Genomic DNA, 18,026 nt, shown 5'->3' with positions numbered 1-18,026 from the left:
GGGGACGGCGCGGGTTGTTGGGTGGGTTGACGTCTTCCTCCTTCTTTGGCGTATGGGTTTCGGTGTAGAGCATTGAATGCTGATGCCATTGCTCGTGCGAGACCATCGCTGTATATCCTCCTCTTCTTTCCACAGCTCTCCCTTGTACCAATGACAACATTCCTCCAACCTTGTCGTCCGCAGTCTGCCCACCACCCGTCTCCCACGCCATTGCCGTGTGTTGTAACATGGAAGAAAACCAACTTACTGAGGGCCGAAAGGACTTCTGTAAGCCTTGTACGGGCTGCGCATGCTCTGTGACCAAATTGATTAGCTTCCATTTTCCTTTGTTCCCTTCATTTCGTCATCGGCCTTTCCAGCGTCCTTTTTCCCTTGTTCCTCTTCTCGCTCCAATTGCGCGCGCGCGGGAGGGTAAACACTTACGACGGCAGCGGGCGTCTTGCCATGGTGGCCGAAGGATGAGACAGACATCTTTGGCGGTCGGGTTGGGGTGTACGGTCGCGCGTGGGTGTGGATGTGGGTTTGGTAGGTGAGGTTGATGGCGGCAGAGAAAGCGCGGGATCGCTGGGCTTGGCGGAGTTGGGAAGTTGGGCGAATCAGGTGAGGCGGGATTTTGCGGGTGCGGCGTCAGCGGTTGGTTTTTTGACGGTTCGGGGAGAGGAACATCAACGTTTGTTCATGGTTTGAGATGAACTGTGCATATCGTTTTTTACCTCCTTACGATGGAGTCTTGCATGTAGAACTAGTTCGATGATTTCATTGTCAGTGTCGACTTGGAAGCAGGACTCATACGCAATCCCCTATGACGAGCGAAAGAGGTAGCTGAACGGACCTTTTCTTCGCCCTGTACGCATCCGATGCACAGTCTTCACAGAAACAAGCAAGACATTGCATATTCGGAACTAGGGTCCAAGGTCTGTTAAGTTGAGATAACGCTCACGCCATAGCCTCTTTACCTAAACCGTCTTTTCTTCCTTTACTAGTGACCAAGTGTCGTAGCAAAAGATCTAAACGACAGAAACGATAGTCCAGGCAGCTATCTAAAATCCAAATTCCTCGATGAGTCCTATCTGTTTCAATAATTATGATGTAGTATTTTCTACTGCTATGGCTCGGAATACAACAAGTTGACTGGGAGGGAAGGGACGACCAGGTTAGGCTTGGCATTGCGTTGAACAGCAAACGCTCTCACCCTCACTTTGGGTGAGAGGCGGTCTCGCTAAGCAGTCAAAATCGTGTTCTTCCGATCTTTACCAACTTCTCATCTACACCATCGTCGCGACAAGAGAGCGAGCAGACACTTCGGAAGCGGACGGACCAGTCTCTCTACAGGCCTTTCTGTCAACACCCACTCGCCGATATCGTGTCCAACAACATAGCAAACATGTTGCCCCTAACGATTTCCTTGTCTATCTCCGGTGCGATTCATTGGCCTCCTATCCACCGTGAGCGGTTCGCTCGCAACTCCGAGAATATACATGCATCCGTCATGGCCGAAGCAGCTGGAAAAGTTGAGGGAGCCGCAAAGACTAAAGGGTCTGCTCAAGTCCAAGAAACCAGCAAGGCCCAAACCACGCAGCAGACCGTATTCCATCCTTTCAGCCGAATACCCGCCGAGCTCCGCGCCAAAATATGGGCTATCGCACTAGAGGATGAGAAAGAGCAAGTACCAGATTGTTGTTCTATTGATGCTGGTTACGGCAATACGCTAACCATTCATGAGCATGAAGGAAAGGATGGGGAGAAAAAGTTGAGTATCATGTCAACACGTGGCTACCCCACTCTCTTCGCTGTCAACCGCGAAGCTCGCTACGAGGCTGCCAAAATTGACGGAGGTGCATGGTATACGTTGGGTATTGACGCTCCAGAGGTCTATGTCCATCCAGGCAAGGAGCATGTATACTTTGCGACATGCTGTAACAGCACAGGATGGTTTGGAGACACTCACCTTCGTTCCAAATCACACGGGATCTTGGATTGCCGCCATCGCACCTGAGAAAAGAGATGGCTAGGGATCTCACTTTCAATCCCGACGTAAAAGAGCTTGAACAATTACCTCATCAAACCAGTCCAGCCACTCGGAAATTTGAGAGGGAGAAGGCAGGATCAATTCAAGTCATCCGTTAAGAAGAATCGAGGGAGATGGCAGCCGTGGCTACCTAGTGAACGAGACTGTGTATGTATGCCCTTTGGTTGCCGATGTCGAGGTGGACGGGACGCTTTGGCCCTGAGAAAGCATGTAAGAAAACATACCTTACGGGGAACAAAATCACAACACTACCATTACTAGAGCCAGGCTTCGTGATATGCGCTTATTGTCATTCAACGAACTCGGTTTGTCAGCACCACTGATACACTACTACTCCATTGACTCTAGGTTCTTGTTGTCACAAACTTGAACTTGTAGTTCCTCTTATCTCCGTGTTAGGTCATGGTTCATCTGCAAGCCAAGTATTTGCTATCGTACCACATGCTTATGTCCGATAGATGGATTTAACCGGCGTTACAGCTGATTGGCTCAGGTAGTTTACGATCCTGGAATCTTCTTCCCATTTTACTGGTCACGAGGAAATGGCTTCCACAGATTTCGACGGAGTTCGATGCCTCTTGTTGGTCCCGTGACTTCGCGCTGACTTGCAGACGCGTAGATAGATAAGACGCGTCGCGCTGTGTGGTGTCACTGTTCATCTTCTTCTGCTTTTCCCTACCTACTTTCTAAGAGCATCTCCCTGCAACCGTTCAATATGAATAAATACATCTTTCAAAAGGATGCCTTTTTTACAGATAGCCCTGAGATTCACATACGGCGCCACCCCGCTGTAGAAGACATCGTGCGGCAGAACAAGGTGTGGATCGAGCAACAGGTCGAGAATGGCGGAAGGATGAACTGCCAGACCCGACCGCTATCTGACGAGGAGAGAGACGGACACTTAGTTCGTCTCTTAGGAGTCCAGAAGATGCATGCTATGTTGCTCGTAGTGAAAGACGAGACTGATTACTGGCTCAAGTATCATAATCTGGTAAGCTTCTGGTCTGAATGCAAATCGAACTCAAGTGAGAAACAAACTAAATAATTTACATAGAAAAAAGAATGGCCCGTTGGCGAAACCGACCATCCATGCGGTATGCTCGCGACCAATGACAAATGGTTCATGATGTCTTGGGATGACTTTCATCTCAAGAGGTACGGTCAAGAGAGGAGGGACAGAGAAAGCTGTGTCCCTTCACAGATGAAAGGGGAGGATGGCCCATTGTGGTACGAGTTCGCAGTGAAAAGTGAGTTTCATCGATGGAATTGGCAGACCGACTAAAAAGAAAACCTGTAGAATGCGATTATTGTAGTGGAAAATACGACGACGTGACCCCGTTGGTCCTGGGTCGGACGACTACCGACGCCAGTACTTGGTGATAAGATTTCGGTGGGCGAGAACTGAAAGAAATGGAGCTTCCGGACCCCGATCTCGAGCAGCAACATTGGTGGTATAGTGCACAAGCCCTGGCCACGGCTAGAACGTGTAGAGCATATGAAAATGACAGTGACTTGCGAGATCTTGTTACAGTACCCTAGTCTTCCCTTTAAAACTATCGTGCCGCAAATGATCAATCTACCAAGTGTCACCCGACTCATTCATGGATACTTTTGCAATCTTCCCATCCCATGTCAAAACCTCTAGCTTTAACCTTCCCTTTGTCTTTCCATCGAACCAAGCAGCTAGTTCACGTACAATTCGCGGAGGATCCCCGTACTTCCCTTCCTGAATAAGAGATTGTGGCATGGATATATCAGAATGGTCAGATCGGATTGTCGTTGGTGATGATGATCGTGACGATGGGGGATAAGCGATAGTAGAAGATTTGTTGAGGGCGAGTTGGAAAACGGGCATAGGCAGTGCTGTATAAGCTTGGAACATGGCGAGGTACTAATGCCTACGGCTTCGGTGGATAGACGTTTGGAGAGGTGTATGGAGGATAACGTGATGTAATTGATAAGACGCATTACGAACGGTGATGGTGGAATCACGACTAAAAGGATATCCCATGATGCAGAGACAAAGAATATTGTGATTGATTAGTGCGCCATTTTTCCTAGCAGTGTATCAGAGGCACAGAGACAAAGAACAGTTCATGGTGAGACACAAGGATCGCAAAAACACGCAAGAAGAGACTTTTAGCCCGGAACTAAGACATCTCGGCCTGATGGTAATAACATTCGCATTAACAGTAGTTTCTGCAGTCTTGTGTATTGCTGCACGGGGGTATAAATGACTCTAAAGAAAACGTGAACTTTTGGTGATCGTAGCACCGTAATATACAAAACACGCATCGTCCGATGCTCACGCACCCTTCTCCGACTTCTTGAACAAGTAGCGCATAGCCTGAACACGCTCCTTGATCGTCTTCGACTGCGTGACTTCGTAGAGTGGTTTATGCTCCTCGAAGATATCGTGCTCGCTTTCGTAGTCGACGTGTACGTAGGCTCGCTCAACATCGGCGAGGCCTTCGAGCTTCCTCTGCAGGGTCTGCGAGACGTCATGGGTGACCTTTAGCGGTAGGCCTTCATCCATGACAATGTCTACCTCGACGTAGTAGTTTTGCCCAGCGTGGTATGCGCGGCAGGTATCGACCTTTTGGATTCTGCTGTCGTGTGTGACGACGAGATAGATCAACTTGCTGATGTAGTCCTTTGGTGCCGATTTTCCAACGAGCAACCAAACGTGGTCGAAGGCGTTGGCAGCCCAGGAAACGAGAATCAAGAGACCGATGAGAATGGCACCGATAGGATCGACATACCAGACGACTCGGCTACCGACAATGGACATGGCAAGACCGAAAGCATTGACGATGATGTCGTTGCGATGGTCGATAAAGAAGACATGGACGGCTGGGTAGCGTCGGAAGAGGAAGCAATAGATGCAAAGTGAGCCTTTGCAGAAGATGGCTGTCGCGACAAAGGCAATGGGGATGATGTGGAGTTCCTCTGATTCAGTGGCACCGCCAGCCAAGGCACGCCCAGATTCGATCTTGTTACGTGTTAGCCGCCTCCTCATCTACCCAAGACAAGCACTTACGATTAGTTGGATAGCAACCGTTGTCATCAAACAACAGAACATGATGATGCCAATCGTCTCAATGCGGGTCCTCCCCACGGGGTACTTGTACACGCTTGGCCGTGCCGCCATGCGAGATGTGATGAGCATGACTACCGAAGAGACCAGGTCCATGAAAGCGTCCGCAGCTGTCGCAAACAGCGACAGCGATCCTGTCGAGACGGCGGCATACAACTGGATGACGAACAAACAGAAGTTGACGATGAAGGAAGCGTTGACTGCAAACCGGACCTTTGGTCCATTCTCGAGCTGGTCAAGAGCAGCTAACCGCTCCTCGTCGCCGCTCTGGAGGAACTGGTCGATCAAGGCATTCTGTCTTGTGTAAAATTTCTTCATGTGTCTGGGCTTGGCGAGCGGATGGTCTGCCTTCATCTGTTTTTGGGTGACATCGTCTCGACGGTGTTTACCAAGATCGAGTGGGTCGCTGTTGACGACGATAGTGACATCGTCCTTGGCTTCCCGCGACGATGCATTGTCTACAGATGGCAGGCGCTCAATGACATCTGACCTATGCTCGGCGCCGACGTTGGCCTGGTTTGACGATGCTGTAGGGCCGGCGATCACTGGAGCGCTTGTTTGCCCGGCAGCTTGGTCTTGTGCTGGGCCATTAGGTGAAGCTAATCGGACTGTCAGACAAGAGAACCACGGCTTTGGGTTGCCTGAGACGTACTGTGAGTGTCGGAAGACATGGTGTCCGGAAAATGAGCTGAGCGACGCGTATGCGTTTGTGTATGTGTGTATGGGCGATCTCTAGGATCTTGTGGTGCGAGGAGGTTACGAAGTGGGTGATATATGCCTCAGCGTCGGGCAAGCATGTGTAATAAAGCAACACTGCGAACGCCACCCGCGGCGCTCTTCCCGCTCACCTCCGCTTGAGTTTCTTTCTTTGAACCCTGAAGTCATGGTAGAATGGCCAGATCGTTTGCACGTTGCCAATTTCCTGTCAGATTGTGTGAATGCTGCACATTGGTGCAGGTGTAGGAATGCTCGGCGCGGAGCATGAAACTCGCTAAGCCTTCTCAACGCCTCGCTACTACATCTGAGGTTAGGGCAATACCCGATTGGGGAGAGGCTCGAAGAGCTTGGCCTAATCTTGATACCTTAAATGGCTTGGCTCTCTGCATGCGCGGAGGCGTGCTGAAGATGCTCACGAGCACGCGTGTGCTGTGGATGTGCGATGCTAGCGCGATCTAAACTGACCGGAAATTTTAGGTGCTAAGACGCGCAAAAAGCTTGTCTAAAGACGAGTATTTCCCCGCATACATCGCGATGGATCAAGTGGGTTTGATGGAGTCGTTGATGCGGCGGTGGTGATGACTCGGCCACGTCGCAAGTTCTTCAGGGCCGACTATTCTTTCCCCTGCGCTCTACGGTTAAAGTCGTCACACAACGAACAGGAATAGCGCGTAACGCAGTGATCGTCACGGATGGATTGCATCGGCTATACGCGTGGGTCCATAGCGAACGCCATCTATACCCCACAAAGCTTTCTTTTACGTCTCTCCAAGTTTCAAAACTCACAACGTCGGACGATGCCAAGCTTCTCCTCTCCGGCACGAAACCATGCCGATCTTGGCCCATACACGTCAACGCAATCGCGAAACGTGCTATTGGCCAACCTCATTTGTGTGCTGAGCCACTTCGATACCTCAGCTGCAACAGATGGTTGCAGTCAAGCCTCACCCCTAATGATTGGCACCTCCACACTTCGTCAGCTGTCCCACCCGCTGCCCACTCAGTACCCACTCGCTGTCCCACTCGACGGAAACGAGACTTGAGCCGCATCACATCCCCACCCCTTCGCAGATCGAGCGTGCCTGCCAAGCATCTACGCGCATGACAGCCGTCTCCAATGAGCTTCGTCGTCTCGGCGAACAGCAATTCCAATTCCAGCCTTGCTGCCTCATAGCAATGCTTCTTTTGTCTTTGGCACAAGGCTGGCTGGCCCTGGCACCGTCTGGACCTCCGCGTTTGCTGCGTGAAGCACCTATCACTAGAGACGGCATCTGAGGCACAGGCCACTGTATGGAGGTCCCACTTTCGTCTTCAGGTGTTCTGGAGACTGTGCTGATCAGCATGATGCGGTTAGTGTCTCTTATCCTACCGGCCCTCAAAGCAATACATAGTCTGCAATGCCGAGCCTATTGCCCCATACCTCACAACATCAGTTCGTTGCATTTTGAGTTTCTGTTACTCTTTGAGAGAGTGTGTTGAGTTGCTTTCTTTCCTCTTTTCTCTTCTTCATCTCTTTTTTTCTTGTTCATCGTCGCCGGCGACGGGACTGCTGGCAAGTCTGGGATTACTCCGTACATTCCTTGAACCACACATTTACCCATTTTGTAATTCGCAATGGCCGACATGGAGAAACCGCAGTGTGGCAGTGAGGCGGATGCTGCTGCTTACGACTTTCCTCTGCACGTTGCTGCAGTTTGTAAGTACATACGAGGCAATCTGATGGTACATCACTAACACGTTCCAAGTCATTGTGTTCATTGCTTCCATCTTCGGTGCTGGTTTCCCAGTAGTGGCAAAGAAGATCAAGTGGATGAAGATCCCACCAAAGGTCTTCTTCTTCTGCAAGCACTTTGGTACTGGTGTGCTCATTGCCACTGCTTTCGTCCATCTGCTGCCGACCGCCTTCGCGTCGCTCAACGACCCATGCCTACCTGATCTTTTCACCGAGAAGTACCCAGCTCTACCAGGTGTCATCATGATGGGCTCTCTTTTCATTCTGTTCGTGATTGAGATGTGGCTCCATGCGAAGACTGGCGGTCACAGCCACGGAGGTGCAACAGGCGAAGCATTCAACGGCGCACAACACTCGACCACCGGCATCCAGGCCCAGTTCAACAACCCCATCCGACGCGTCGACAGCTACGATTCGCAAAAGACGATGCTGGCTATGCGGGACGAGAAGCGAGGATGGACTCAGGAGTCAACTTACCCCGTCGACAACTTCCCGTTCCCCAAGAGCGAGAGCGACGAGCTCGAGGCCAAATCTGAAATGCCACCATGGTTCATCGTCTTCTACGAGCAGTATGTGCGCCAGCGCGACGAGATGCTTGCCACGATTAACCGCGCCATGCCTGCTCTCCCCAATTATCAACAGCAGCAGGCCGCTCCAGCGCCGCAAGAGAACTCATACTTTGACGATGATGTCGAGCAGGCCGTTGACCCTCTCGTCCTCAAGAAGCAGTCCATGCAGATCACGCTGATTGAAGGTGGTATTCTGTTCCACTCCGTTTTCGTTGGCATGACCATTTCCATCACAGCCGAGGGCTTCATCATCCTTCTCATTGCCATTGTCTTCCATCAAATGTTCGAAGGTCTCGGTCTCGGCACGCGTATCGCGGATGTTCCCTACCCTAAGAACAGCTGGAAGCCCTGGGCTCTCGTTGTTGCTTTCGGTACCACCGCGCCCATTGGCCAGGCCATCGGACTCTTCACTCGTGGATCTTACGATCCGAACTCGGCATTTGGACTTATTATTGTCGGAGTATTCAACGCTATTTCCTCTGGTCTGCTCATCTACGCTGCCCTCGTTGATCTGTTGGCTGAGGACTTCCTCTCTGAAGAGGCTCAACACACAATGACTGGCAAGACTAAGACTACTGCGTTCTGCTACGTCCTCATGGGTGCAGCTGGTATGTCCATTGTCGGAGCCTTTGCTTAAGCGCGCACAGTCACAGCTGTGCTGAGCGATCAGCGGCGTTGCTGAACTCAACTACATCACACGCAACGCTTTTCTTTCATGTCTAGACAAGATCTGCCACCACAACCTGGCAGAACGATCAACTGTACGAGTATGGGAACACAATAGGCCGTCATTACGTAAATGACGGCAGACGTTAAACTGAAACAAGAATTTCTTATAAAACGGGGCAGCCATTCATTCTTTACGTGGTCATCTCTTCTGTTAGTGCATAATGTCATGTTCATCCGTTGCCTATCATCACCATGTCTTTGTCTCTCACTCTATCACTGTACTTGGATCTCAATGTGCTATCAGACTGTAGACATGACGAAGTAATGACACTAGACCACACGCCAAGCTGTTCAAAACTTTGCAAACATGTGATGTATGCCAACCTCAAGCCCGATATCTTCTAAGAGACACATTGCCACAACCAAGCCATTGCGCGCTTCATGACGCCCCCAGGTTCGTCTCCGCTGGACGATCCAATACCCACGATGAACAGTCCAGCGGATCTGGGGAGTTTTCAGCTCGCGACGAGCTACAGCGGCAGAGGTTCGCCTCCAAACGATAAGAAGTGCTGAAGCAGAGGTTCCTTTGGAAATCCGTTCATCTGGCAGAGCTTCGCTGTTGGCTTCAGAAAGCACAAGTCGGCGCTACTCTCGTTATGCTCTACCATGGCCGAGCGACAACGACTGCTTTATACGCAATCTCCCCAATCATCACGGATCTTCAACCACCGATGGAAATACAAATGCCGACAACGTTCGCGACCGGGTGCGAACGCGGCCGGAAGATCTCCCGTCACGGGATTCTAAATGCTATCGCTCGTCCACAATGCGGTTGTGGCTTGGCTGGGTCAAGCCGTCGCGGTGCGGTATGAACAAGCTTGGGCAAGCGTCCTCTCGGGTGAGTTTCCTTGAGTCACTTATTCTTGGCTGGGTGTGATATGAGAGGATGTGCGTTTCAAAGGGTGCTGGTGTTGACGACGCTTGAAGCAGGGGGATGAAACGCGTTTCGGGGTGGCGTTGCAGGTTGAGACGGGGACACAAGAACTAGTCATGTAGGATTTGAATGCCAAAGATAAGGTATGAACTTTGCGATAGACGTAACGTGTATCGTATTCGACAACAGCTGTGCTAATGTGCGGAAGGAAAGCCAGAGACTGATTCGCTAGGTAACAAGATGAACACCGGAAAATGCGACAACACCCGAACGATCAACGTCACGATCCCACTCAAACCAAGTTCCCCCTCGCATCCTGCTCCCTCTCAATCGCCTCGAACAGGCTCTTGAAGTTGCCTGCGCCAAAGCCGTCAAAGTTGTTCCGCTGGATAATCTCAATAAACACTGTAGGCCGATCCATCAAATGCTTCGTAAACAATTGCAGCAGATAACCACCCTCATCGAAATCGATAAGAATGTCCAAACTCTTGAGCACCTCAAAGTCCTCGTTGAGCGTGAGTCCAGATTTCTTGAGTCGCATCTTCATAGAGTCGTAGTACGTCTCGGGTACCTTGATAAATTCCACGCCTCGCGCTTTCAGGTTGGTAATGTCGCGAACGATGTTATCCGTTCGTAGCGCGATATGCTGGACACCGGGACCGCCATAGAAATCAACGTATTCTTCGATCTGGCTTTGCTTCTTGCCCTTGGCCGGCTCGTTGATGGGCATCTTGACGACATCGTTGGGCGAACTCATGACGATACTCTTGAGCGCTGAGTATTCAGTGCAGATGTCCTTGTCGTCGACGCTCCAGAAGCGATGGAAACCAAGCACCTTTTCGTAATACTCGCATGCGTTTTCCATCTCATCCCAGTCTTGGTTGCCGACGCAGTGGTCGATTGCTTCGAGATTGACCTGCGGCAGGTATTTTTGGAGGGGGTCGGCGGCGGATGATTCCGGGCGGTAGCCAGGCAGGAAGATGCCGGTGTAGTCATTTTTTTGAATGAGCGTGTGCGTTGTGTCGCCGTAAGTGCGGATGGTAGCGAGGCGGACTGAGCCGTAGGTGTCGGAGATGTCGTGGGGAGCGGAAATGGTGGCTGCGCCTGATGAGACGGCAGCGGAGTATATGGCATCTACGTTGTCGACTTCGAATGCGACATCTGGGAATCTAGTTAGTGATGGTCGCCATGGTTACAAGGGATGCTATCGCTTACCTTTGACGGCATCACCATGGCGCTCTTGATGCTCGTGGATCTCTCGTAGTAGCTGCTCGTCCTCTTTGCTGAATCTTGAGCCTTGCTCTAGACACCTCAAAGGTGATGTGAGGATGAAAGTCACGTTGCCGTTCCGTACAACGTGAGAGGCGGTAGCTCTTGATCCAGTCTCTAGGCCACGGTATGCGACACGCTCGAAGCCCATGCGCGATACATAGAAAGAGGCTGCTTGTTTGGCGTTACCGACATACCAGTGTACATGGTGGTAGCCTTGGTATGCCGAGACTTCTGAAGGAGAAGCGGCGGATGGCCGTGGCGATGAAGGAGGAGAGATAGCAGCGGGCGCCATGATAGAGCAGTTGATAGCGAACAACGACTATATGTAAGTAGAACCGAAAGTATCCAAGCCTTTGCTTATGCGGTACCAGAGCAGTACTGTGAAGTGTAGTGAACTCAACACTAGGCACCGATGCGCAGCCATTCTTTATCTTCTACCACTCTGCATCCACTTCCCTTCTCAAACCGCTATCCGATCTCTTTTGCTAGCAATTGCCATATCCAACCCTGGTAGCGTCATCAGGTTGGTTATGCCGAGCTCACGTGTGGTGGCCGCCAGAAGAAAGCAGATGTTGGTACCGCCGCTTTCCGCCAATGGATGTTCCGCCGGCAGCCGCCGTGGATGCATCGCGTCTCAACCGCGTAGCTGGAGCAGGCTTACGACCAACGATGTAGAGCGTGTCGAGGACATGACGCTAGTAATCATCCACGCGCGATCTGGGTGTGAGGCTGCGCAGTCGTGACATTGTGTCAAGAGTGTTCGTCGCGTCGTGGCGGGTCAGCCGGCGATTGCCTGGCGAGGCTTTGTCTTTCCGCTAGCACGGCTCAATACCGCGCAAGTCCATTGTCACATGCTATGATCCGACAATCTTCATCTTGTGCTGATGCGCTTGGTCAGTTCTACAAATTTTGTCTCTTCAAGTGCCTGATAGGTCGAGCGTGTATTGAGATTCGTTGTGGTGGGTGTCATGGTCCCGCATAGGCCGAGACCCCAGGCAGCCTTGCACCAGCCGCCTTCCGTACCAGACCTAAATCTTTGCCGTGAACTCCCGCCTAAGCCGAGTGAGCAAACGTGATCTGCATATGTCAAAATGATCAAACTAATAGTGCTAGAAACTCTCCGTACATTGCTCTTAACGCATAGCAAAACCCCGAGTTGAACTTTGACCCGTCTTTAATCTTCGTGACCAAATTCATCGCTCCAAAGCCCATCACTACGAGGACCACACCAGACATCACACAATCATGGCAGTCACTCTCCCCAACACATCTTTATCCGCAAACGACGCCAGGATCCTGAATGCGATCTTCGACCCAGAAACCCTTCCATCATCTGTCGGCCAACAAAAAGAAACTTCATCATCAATCGACCCTTCATTACCCGCTCATCCCAGTATTCCCACATCGCTGCTCACATTGCTGGAGCGCCAACAAAGCGATATCATAGCACGTACATCCAGCACCTCGAGCATCGCTGAGATAGATGCTGCAATAGAAGAGTTGGACAGGGTGGTAGAGCAGTACCCAGAATATGCGGGCGCCTGGGTGAACCGAGCTATGGTGAGGAGGATGAAGCTAGAAGCAAACATGGAAGTGGGGAAAAACATCTTTCAGAACACGACTGAGACATTAGGATCAGATGTCGAATCGGTGTTCTCAGATCTTGCGCAAGCGATTCATCTTTCCTCAACATCCTCTTCCACGCCAGCGGTATCTCCTCACGCCGCAAAGGTTCTTCGGACAGCTTACTCGCACCGCGCGTATCTTTATCTGAAAGCTGTGGAGTCAGGGTCGCGGTGGAAGGGGATGACGACATCTGAGTTGGAGGAATCAGCAAGTAAAGATTTTGCGGCTGCGGCGCGGTATGGGGATGAGGTTGCAAGGGAGATGAGCGTTAGGACGAATCCGTATAAGAAGATGTGTGGAGTCATTGTCAGGGATGCGTTGAGAGAGGAGATGAGTTTGCACAAATGACCTATTTGTATAGAAATTCCATACACGTATGCAGGAAGTCTGTGATGCGATTTGTGGACTTCTTATCGCTTGTACAGTATTGGCCAGAGACCCTTTCATTCATCCCAAAATCTTCCTCTACATCTGAAGTCTGTCTTGACTAGAAGATTCTACACCCTTTCATAGTTCCTTCCTGCAGCTTCCACTCTGACTTTGATATGGACCGTCACAGCCTCGTCAGTTCCTTTTTCCGGATGCACTTCCGTCCAACTGCGCAACCTCACCCTTCCCATGAGAATGCCAGTACCAAAAACGAAATACTGCCCATGTTCCCATCACCGAGAGATAAACGCGTGGAAGTTCTGGTAGCTTGCCTATGAAGGCTTGATGGAGTAAGCTAAGTTGTACGCCATACTCAACACACAAGACCAGATTTGTGGAAACTGCGTGCAGGGTGGCTACGGTCAGTAAAGTGAGAGCAATTACTACGACCATATTGTCGGACTGTTGCGGCGGGGGGTTTGCAATGCATCTTGGTAACGACATTTATGTGTTTCGTGTGAACTGAGATTGGAGGTGAGAGGCTAGAGCAGACGAGATAGATGTGAAGTCGATCGAGTGATATACGATAGGTGTGGGTGCTTATTTTCTAAACGGACATTGCTTTAAACATTTCTTTATCACTAGATCAGGCCGAGAAGCGTCTGGCAAGTACATCGCAAGTCCTCGTTCGCAATGCAACACTTGAGGTGTGTCCAGCTACTTCCTGAAACACCTTGTCTCATCCCACTGCTTGTATCATTCGCCGCCGTTTCATTTATTTTTCCAGGTCTTCGCCGTGGTGGCCTCCGATAATACTAGTGGTACCGCGATGGCGTATACCTCACAAGCAGCTTATGTTGGAGTTCTAGGAAGCAGATGAAAGACGTGCGTACATGGCTACTAGATTCATCGGATTACATGTCATGTTCTTCTCCACTCCCATCCATCGTTGTCTGACTCTTTGGTTCTCAAAAACAAACTCCACAACTCTGGAACAAGGTATGACCGTTCTTAACTGGTGATTAGCTTCTCCGTGCGAAGTGCATGTAGAACATCAAATGACTCCTTACAATCTTTTCTGGGCACTCAGCTGATCATTCCTTACATATACTCCATGACTCAGAGTGCCTCCAAAGATCTACTGAACAAACCTAAAACCATGAGAAAACTGTATTGTGATGTTGGCGAAACCAGCGACAACAGCAACATGGGATACATCGAAGGGACAGACATGTAGATAACCGCTAGAATCTATTAATCTATTCTACTTTTTGAGCCACCATGACAGAGTTAGCCGAGTATTGTAGCTACACAGCTAGACCGTATTACCCTTGCTAAGTCTGAATTCCATCACATTATCCCTTTTCACACTTCTCTACATGGGCAAGTTCCATATGAAGTCCAGCGTACCATCGTCAAATCCCTGAAACCCCCCGTTACCCCCAACCCCACCATCCCCCAATCCAAACGGTGCCATCGCCGGGTCAAAAGGCAGCGCCAACCAATCATCATCCGGCATATCCGGCATCAAGCCGGTGACGTTTTCCGCTAAGCTTGATAAACTGCTTTGGCCTGCATTGTGGTTGTTCAAGAAGGCCATGCCCTCTGTTGCAGCGGATGGAGTGTGAGAAGAGAGATTGTTGTTGTTGGAGGATGTGTTGTGGGTGGTTGATGTGGCGCGGGAAGGTAGGCGAGGGGGACGAGAGGAGACGACAAAGGATTCGCGGAGGCGGGCGACGTGGAGGTCGAGGAGGGTCGCGTAGCGGGAGGCTAGGTGCATGTCGTCGAGAGTGCCTGGAGCGTCTTGTTAGTAACAGGGTATCGAACGCGGAGGAGTGACCTACTTGCGCGAAGAGCCCGGATAGCCGCATCCAGGATATCCAGACAATTCTGCAATTTTGCATTTCTTGATCCCAGACTCAGGCCTTTGATCAGGTAGATTGAACTCGTAGTTATCCTGAGGAAGATTCGTACAGGCGAGTAACGCAGCGCTCCTGTCTCAGATAGCTGACAGACTTTTTGTAGTATCTGACAACTTCCATCCACAACCTCTTGGATAAAATCGTAGTCCCGCGGTTCGAGGTTGAAAGGCAGATTATCCTCCTGCGGCACATCGGGATCTGTTTCCGCGAGTGTGCGTTCGACGACTGCCTGCATGCCAAGAGAGTTCGTGTAGATACGAACGTATTGGTATTCAATGTGGAGCATATCGTGCAGACCAACTTTGAGTTTGCAGGGGTCGAGGTACTTTTTCCTCCACGATACTAGCAGTGGTTGGAAGTGCTCGAGCAAGCCTATGTAGCGACCGGTGCGTAGTAAGCTTCGTGTTGTGGCTGTGTTTGGATAGATGGTGTCGGAGATTGACCGGGCGAGTTTGGTGAGCTCGACCCATGCGCTCATAAAGGACTGCCATTGCTCTACAGCACCCGTCGCAGAGTCAACGGGTATCTTCTCCATTAAAGCATGGTTTAAGCTCTGTGGTATCATCGATGTGCAGCCTAGTCTCCACGAAAGTTGTTCGAGTAGCACGTATAGCAGCTTCCGAGCTCGGATCCTTCGGAGGATAAGGTATTCCGTGGTGAACTTTGGGTACGACACCTGGTCCTTGTCTATTCTCGCATTGTCCTCGAATAGTCCCAGCTCTTGTGCTAATGATAATGCGCAACCCATCAACATCCATGACATACGGTCGGAGCGTTTCGCGGGCTCAATGACATCTTCAAGCCATCGGTTCGACGTCACATCCCCTTCTAACAGCTTTGCGCCTTCTTCTGTGGTGTTATTTGCGCCAATCATAAGTTCACAATCCCAGCCATCAGCGGCCGTAGGGAAATGTAGCGCTCGAGGATGCCACTCCGATAGCAGGAGCAGGGCTTCTATCGACCCAATAGTCCTACTCTGCGCTTTGGATGGCTTGACCTGTCCGAGCATGATCTTCATGATGAAGCGCTGACACTGCTCCCAAAGCCTATCATGCACAAAGTAGCCTCTCGAAGCGCCGCCCACGCCAGGAAGGATATTGTACCTCGACGAGATCATCAGTATAGTAGTGCACAAGAAAGGATCCAGCGCGATCAGCGTATAGTGATTTTCGTGATGCGCATAAAACTCCCCTAGTATCGGCGACAACGGCGAACAATTCTTGAAGAACAAATCGACATATGTTACTGCCTCATGTGCAGAGAACCAGCCCATCTGCACGAATCGACACGATGTCCACGTCTTCAGCGTCTCTGGTGACGGCGTCGACATCTGCACCGGCTGTGCTCTAAAGGTGTGGAATGGCGACGACGGAACGCCATTGTCGTAGCCGGATGGACCTGACCTGGGTGTTTCATATGCTTGTGATCCCGACTGTTCTTGATTGTCGATAGCATCGCGATGATGCGCGGCTTCAAACAATAGATTCAGTGCATCGCTCCCGCTCGATACCACTGTTCGCATCACCGAATGTGCAAGATCTGGCTGGCCATGAGACGACGAGATCCTCCGTAGGTGTCCATGAGGAGAATGGAACTCGGAACGATTCGAGCCATTGACATGTGGACTAGTACCCGGCGTAAACCCATGCGTCGATATAGACGATCTATGGCCTGGTGACGGCAGTGGTGCGGGATTCGACTGAGGTCGATCGCGCATCGCAGACGCCGACGTAGTACCACCACCGCCACTGATAGCCTCCTCCTCCTCCTCACCCTCCCTTGCTACTTCCCCCGGTTTCCTCCTCTTGACCCAACTCCTCTCCGACCTAAAAACGCACTCGCGCATCTCGCGCTTGCATCTCTGACACGGCGGCTTTAGCTCGCCTCCATCTGGCCCGGTACCCAAGATGCATTTTGCCTTGCGCTGCCGGCAATTGATGCAAGCCTTGTATGCGCGCTTGAAGTCTTCGGGGTGGGTCCGCTTCTTGCTTGACCCAGAGCTCGAATTGGCATCTTGTTGGCCAGTGCTCGGATTCGAATCGTCCATTGTAACGATGAACAATAAATGGTAATTGATAGGGTGGTACGACGAACGGATGGCGCAGGAAAATCTGATGGGTGGGAGCCCGGGTATGACTGGGTTTTGCGCCTCGGGTATCGGCGGGTGCGAGGCGGGCTTATGCAGCGAAGCGGCATGCGCCTCAACGGAGACGGACTATGCTGCACGGTGTTGATTACATAATGATGCCAGAGCATACGTTGAATTCGCGCGCATCTACGATTTTAAAAATTGGCGTGTTTTTCTACCACAATGGCTGCTGTGTCGCGATGGTGTTCGTGGGGTGACTGCGCGATGGGTGACCGGCTAGTGGTGGGTTGGCTGGGGAAAACCTCGTGCGGCCATTCTGTCACACCTTTTCCCCTCCGACAAGTACATAGGTAACATAGCAGGATTCGGTCAACAACGACATCTGTACGTTTTCGCAGGGCTACAACGGCATTGTAGAGGCAAAGCCAATGGTTACGATGCCTACTGTCGTTATCTGCTGAGATTGCGTGCAGCCTTCTCACACTCACTTCCATTTCTCTCCTCATCGAAGCAAGCGTTGATATTGCTATGCAATCAATCATCCCTCAGGAAAACGTTCGCATCTCTAGGAGGCGATGGTGAAGGACACATGGTATCTCACGCCACTCAGCACCGGTTCCGATAGCCTCGATGTCGATCATTCTGAAGCAAAGTCATCCGCTCGCAAGCAAGGATACTTTAATGTGATCCGGTTGCTACCTTCCGCCTCGCGGAAACATGGGATAGACATTGCACCCCGCGCTGCGCTTATCGTTAGATATTGCATTGGTTGTATAAAGCAAGCATTGACAAGCTTTTAGCCAATTGGCAGAGCGACTTTTACCAGCTCAGCCTCGCCGAGGCTTATATACTTCAGGGGTACGACCTGCCACGCCGTAGGGGCACTGCTCACGAATCTCGTTAACTGCTTCATTGTTGCGTCTATCCTATGCTCTTATCTCTCAGACACAAATCCCTCCAGAATGAATCATTCTTCCAAGAAGCCGGACATCGCCGGCGAG

General features: G+C 51.0%; 7 protein-coding genes across 7 annotated transcripts; 4 read left to right on the top strand and 3 right to left on the bottom strand.

Annotated features, from left to right (window-relative positions):
- Window positions 1-1,162: 1,162 nt before the first annotated feature.
- CC77DRAFT_1100785 (hypothetical protein) lies at window positions 1,163-1,996 on the top strand (the record flags this gene model as incomplete). The annotated part of the gene is made up of 1 exon (XM_018530090.1): window positions 1,163-1,996. The coding sequence occupies exon 1, from the start codon at window positions 1,385-1,387 to the stop codon at window positions 1,994-1,996; it is 612 nt and encodes a 203-aa protein (XP_018378879.1). The 5' UTR covers window positions 1,163-1,384.
- Window positions 1,997-2,688: 692 nt separating this feature from the next.
- CC77DRAFT_1055630 (hypothetical protein) lies at window positions 2,689-3,593 on the top strand. The gene is made up of 2 exons (XM_018527838.1): window positions 2,689-3,020; window positions 3,084-3,593. The coding sequence occupies exons 1-2, from the start codon at window positions 2,745-2,747 to the stop codon at window positions 3,309-3,311; spliced, it is 504 nt and encodes a 167-aa protein (XP_018378878.1). The 5' UTR covers window positions 2,689-2,744; the 3' UTR covers window positions 3,312-3,593.
- A 610-nt stretch (window positions 3,594-4,203) lies between these two features.
- On the bottom strand, window positions 4,204-6,088 carry CC77DRAFT_669958 (hypothetical protein). Its single transcript, XM_018532696.1, has 3 exons — window positions 5,779-6,088; window positions 5,070-5,725; window positions 4,204-5,021 (listed from the first exon to the last, which is right to left on the bottom strand). Exons 1-3 carry the CDS (start codon window positions 5,795-5,797, stop codon window positions 4,335-4,337), a joined length of 1,362 nt encoding a protein of 453 aa, XP_018378877.1. The 5' UTR covers window positions 5,798-6,088; the 3' UTR covers window positions 4,204-4,334.
- A 1,084-nt stretch (window positions 6,089-7,172) lies between these two features.
- On the top strand, window positions 7,173-8,809 carry CC77DRAFT_670003 (Fe transport protein 3). Its single transcript, XM_018532697.1, has 2 exons — window positions 7,173-7,539; window positions 7,589-8,809. Exons 1-2 carry the CDS (start codon window positions 7,458-7,460, stop codon window positions 8,779-8,781), a joined length of 1,275 nt encoding a protein of 424 aa, XP_018378876.1. The 5' UTR covers window positions 7,173-7,457; the 3' UTR covers window positions 8,782-8,809.
- Window positions 8,810-10,039: 1,230 nt separating this feature from the next.
- Window positions 10,040-11,311, bottom strand: CC77DRAFT_950966 (4-hydroxyphenylpyruvate dioxygenase; the record flags this gene model as incomplete). The annotated part of the gene is made up of 2 exons (XM_018535350.1): window positions 10,040-10,908; window positions 10,963-11,311. 2 exons carry the CDS (start codon window positions 11,309-11,311, stop codon window positions 10,040-10,042), a joined length of 1,218 nt encoding a protein of 405 aa, XP_018378875.1.
- A 585-nt stretch (window positions 11,312-11,896) lies between these two features.
- Window positions 11,897-13,827, top strand: CC77DRAFT_1045358 (hypothetical protein; the record flags this gene model as incomplete). Its single annotated transcript, XM_018527394.1, has 3 exons — window positions 11,897-12,081; window positions 12,133-12,979; window positions 13,802-13,827. Exons 2-3 carry the CDS (start codon window positions 12,265-12,267, stop codon window positions 13,825-13,827), a joined length of 741 nt encoding a protein of 246 aa, XP_018378874.1. The 5' UTR covers window positions 11,897-12,081; window positions 12,133-12,264.
- A 462-nt stretch (window positions 13,828-14,289) lies between these two features.
- CC77DRAFT_1003329 (hypothetical protein) lies at window positions 14,290-17,227 on the bottom strand. The gene is made up of 2 exons (XM_018523203.1): window positions 14,859-17,227; window positions 14,290-14,808 (listed from the first exon to the last, which is right to left on the bottom strand). The coding sequence occupies exons 1-2, from the start codon at window positions 16,981-16,983 to the stop codon at window positions 14,390-14,392; spliced, it is 2,544 nt and encodes an 847-aa protein (XP_018378873.1). The 5' UTR covers window positions 16,984-17,227; the 3' UTR covers window positions 14,290-14,389.
- Between the last annotated feature and the right edge of the window lie 799 nt (window positions 17,228-18,026).

Source organism: Alternaria alternata, assembly GCF_001642055.1.
Source record: "Alternaria alternata strain SRC1lrK2f unplaced genomic scaffold CC77scaffold_43, whole genome shotgun sequence".
Lineage (NCBI taxonomy): Eukaryota > Fungi > Ascomycota > Dothideomycetes > Pleosporales > Pleosporaceae > Alternaria > Alternaria alternata.
The sequence above is the reverse complement of the archived record's forward strand: the minus strand, read 5'-3'. Positions and strand labels throughout refer to the sequence as shown.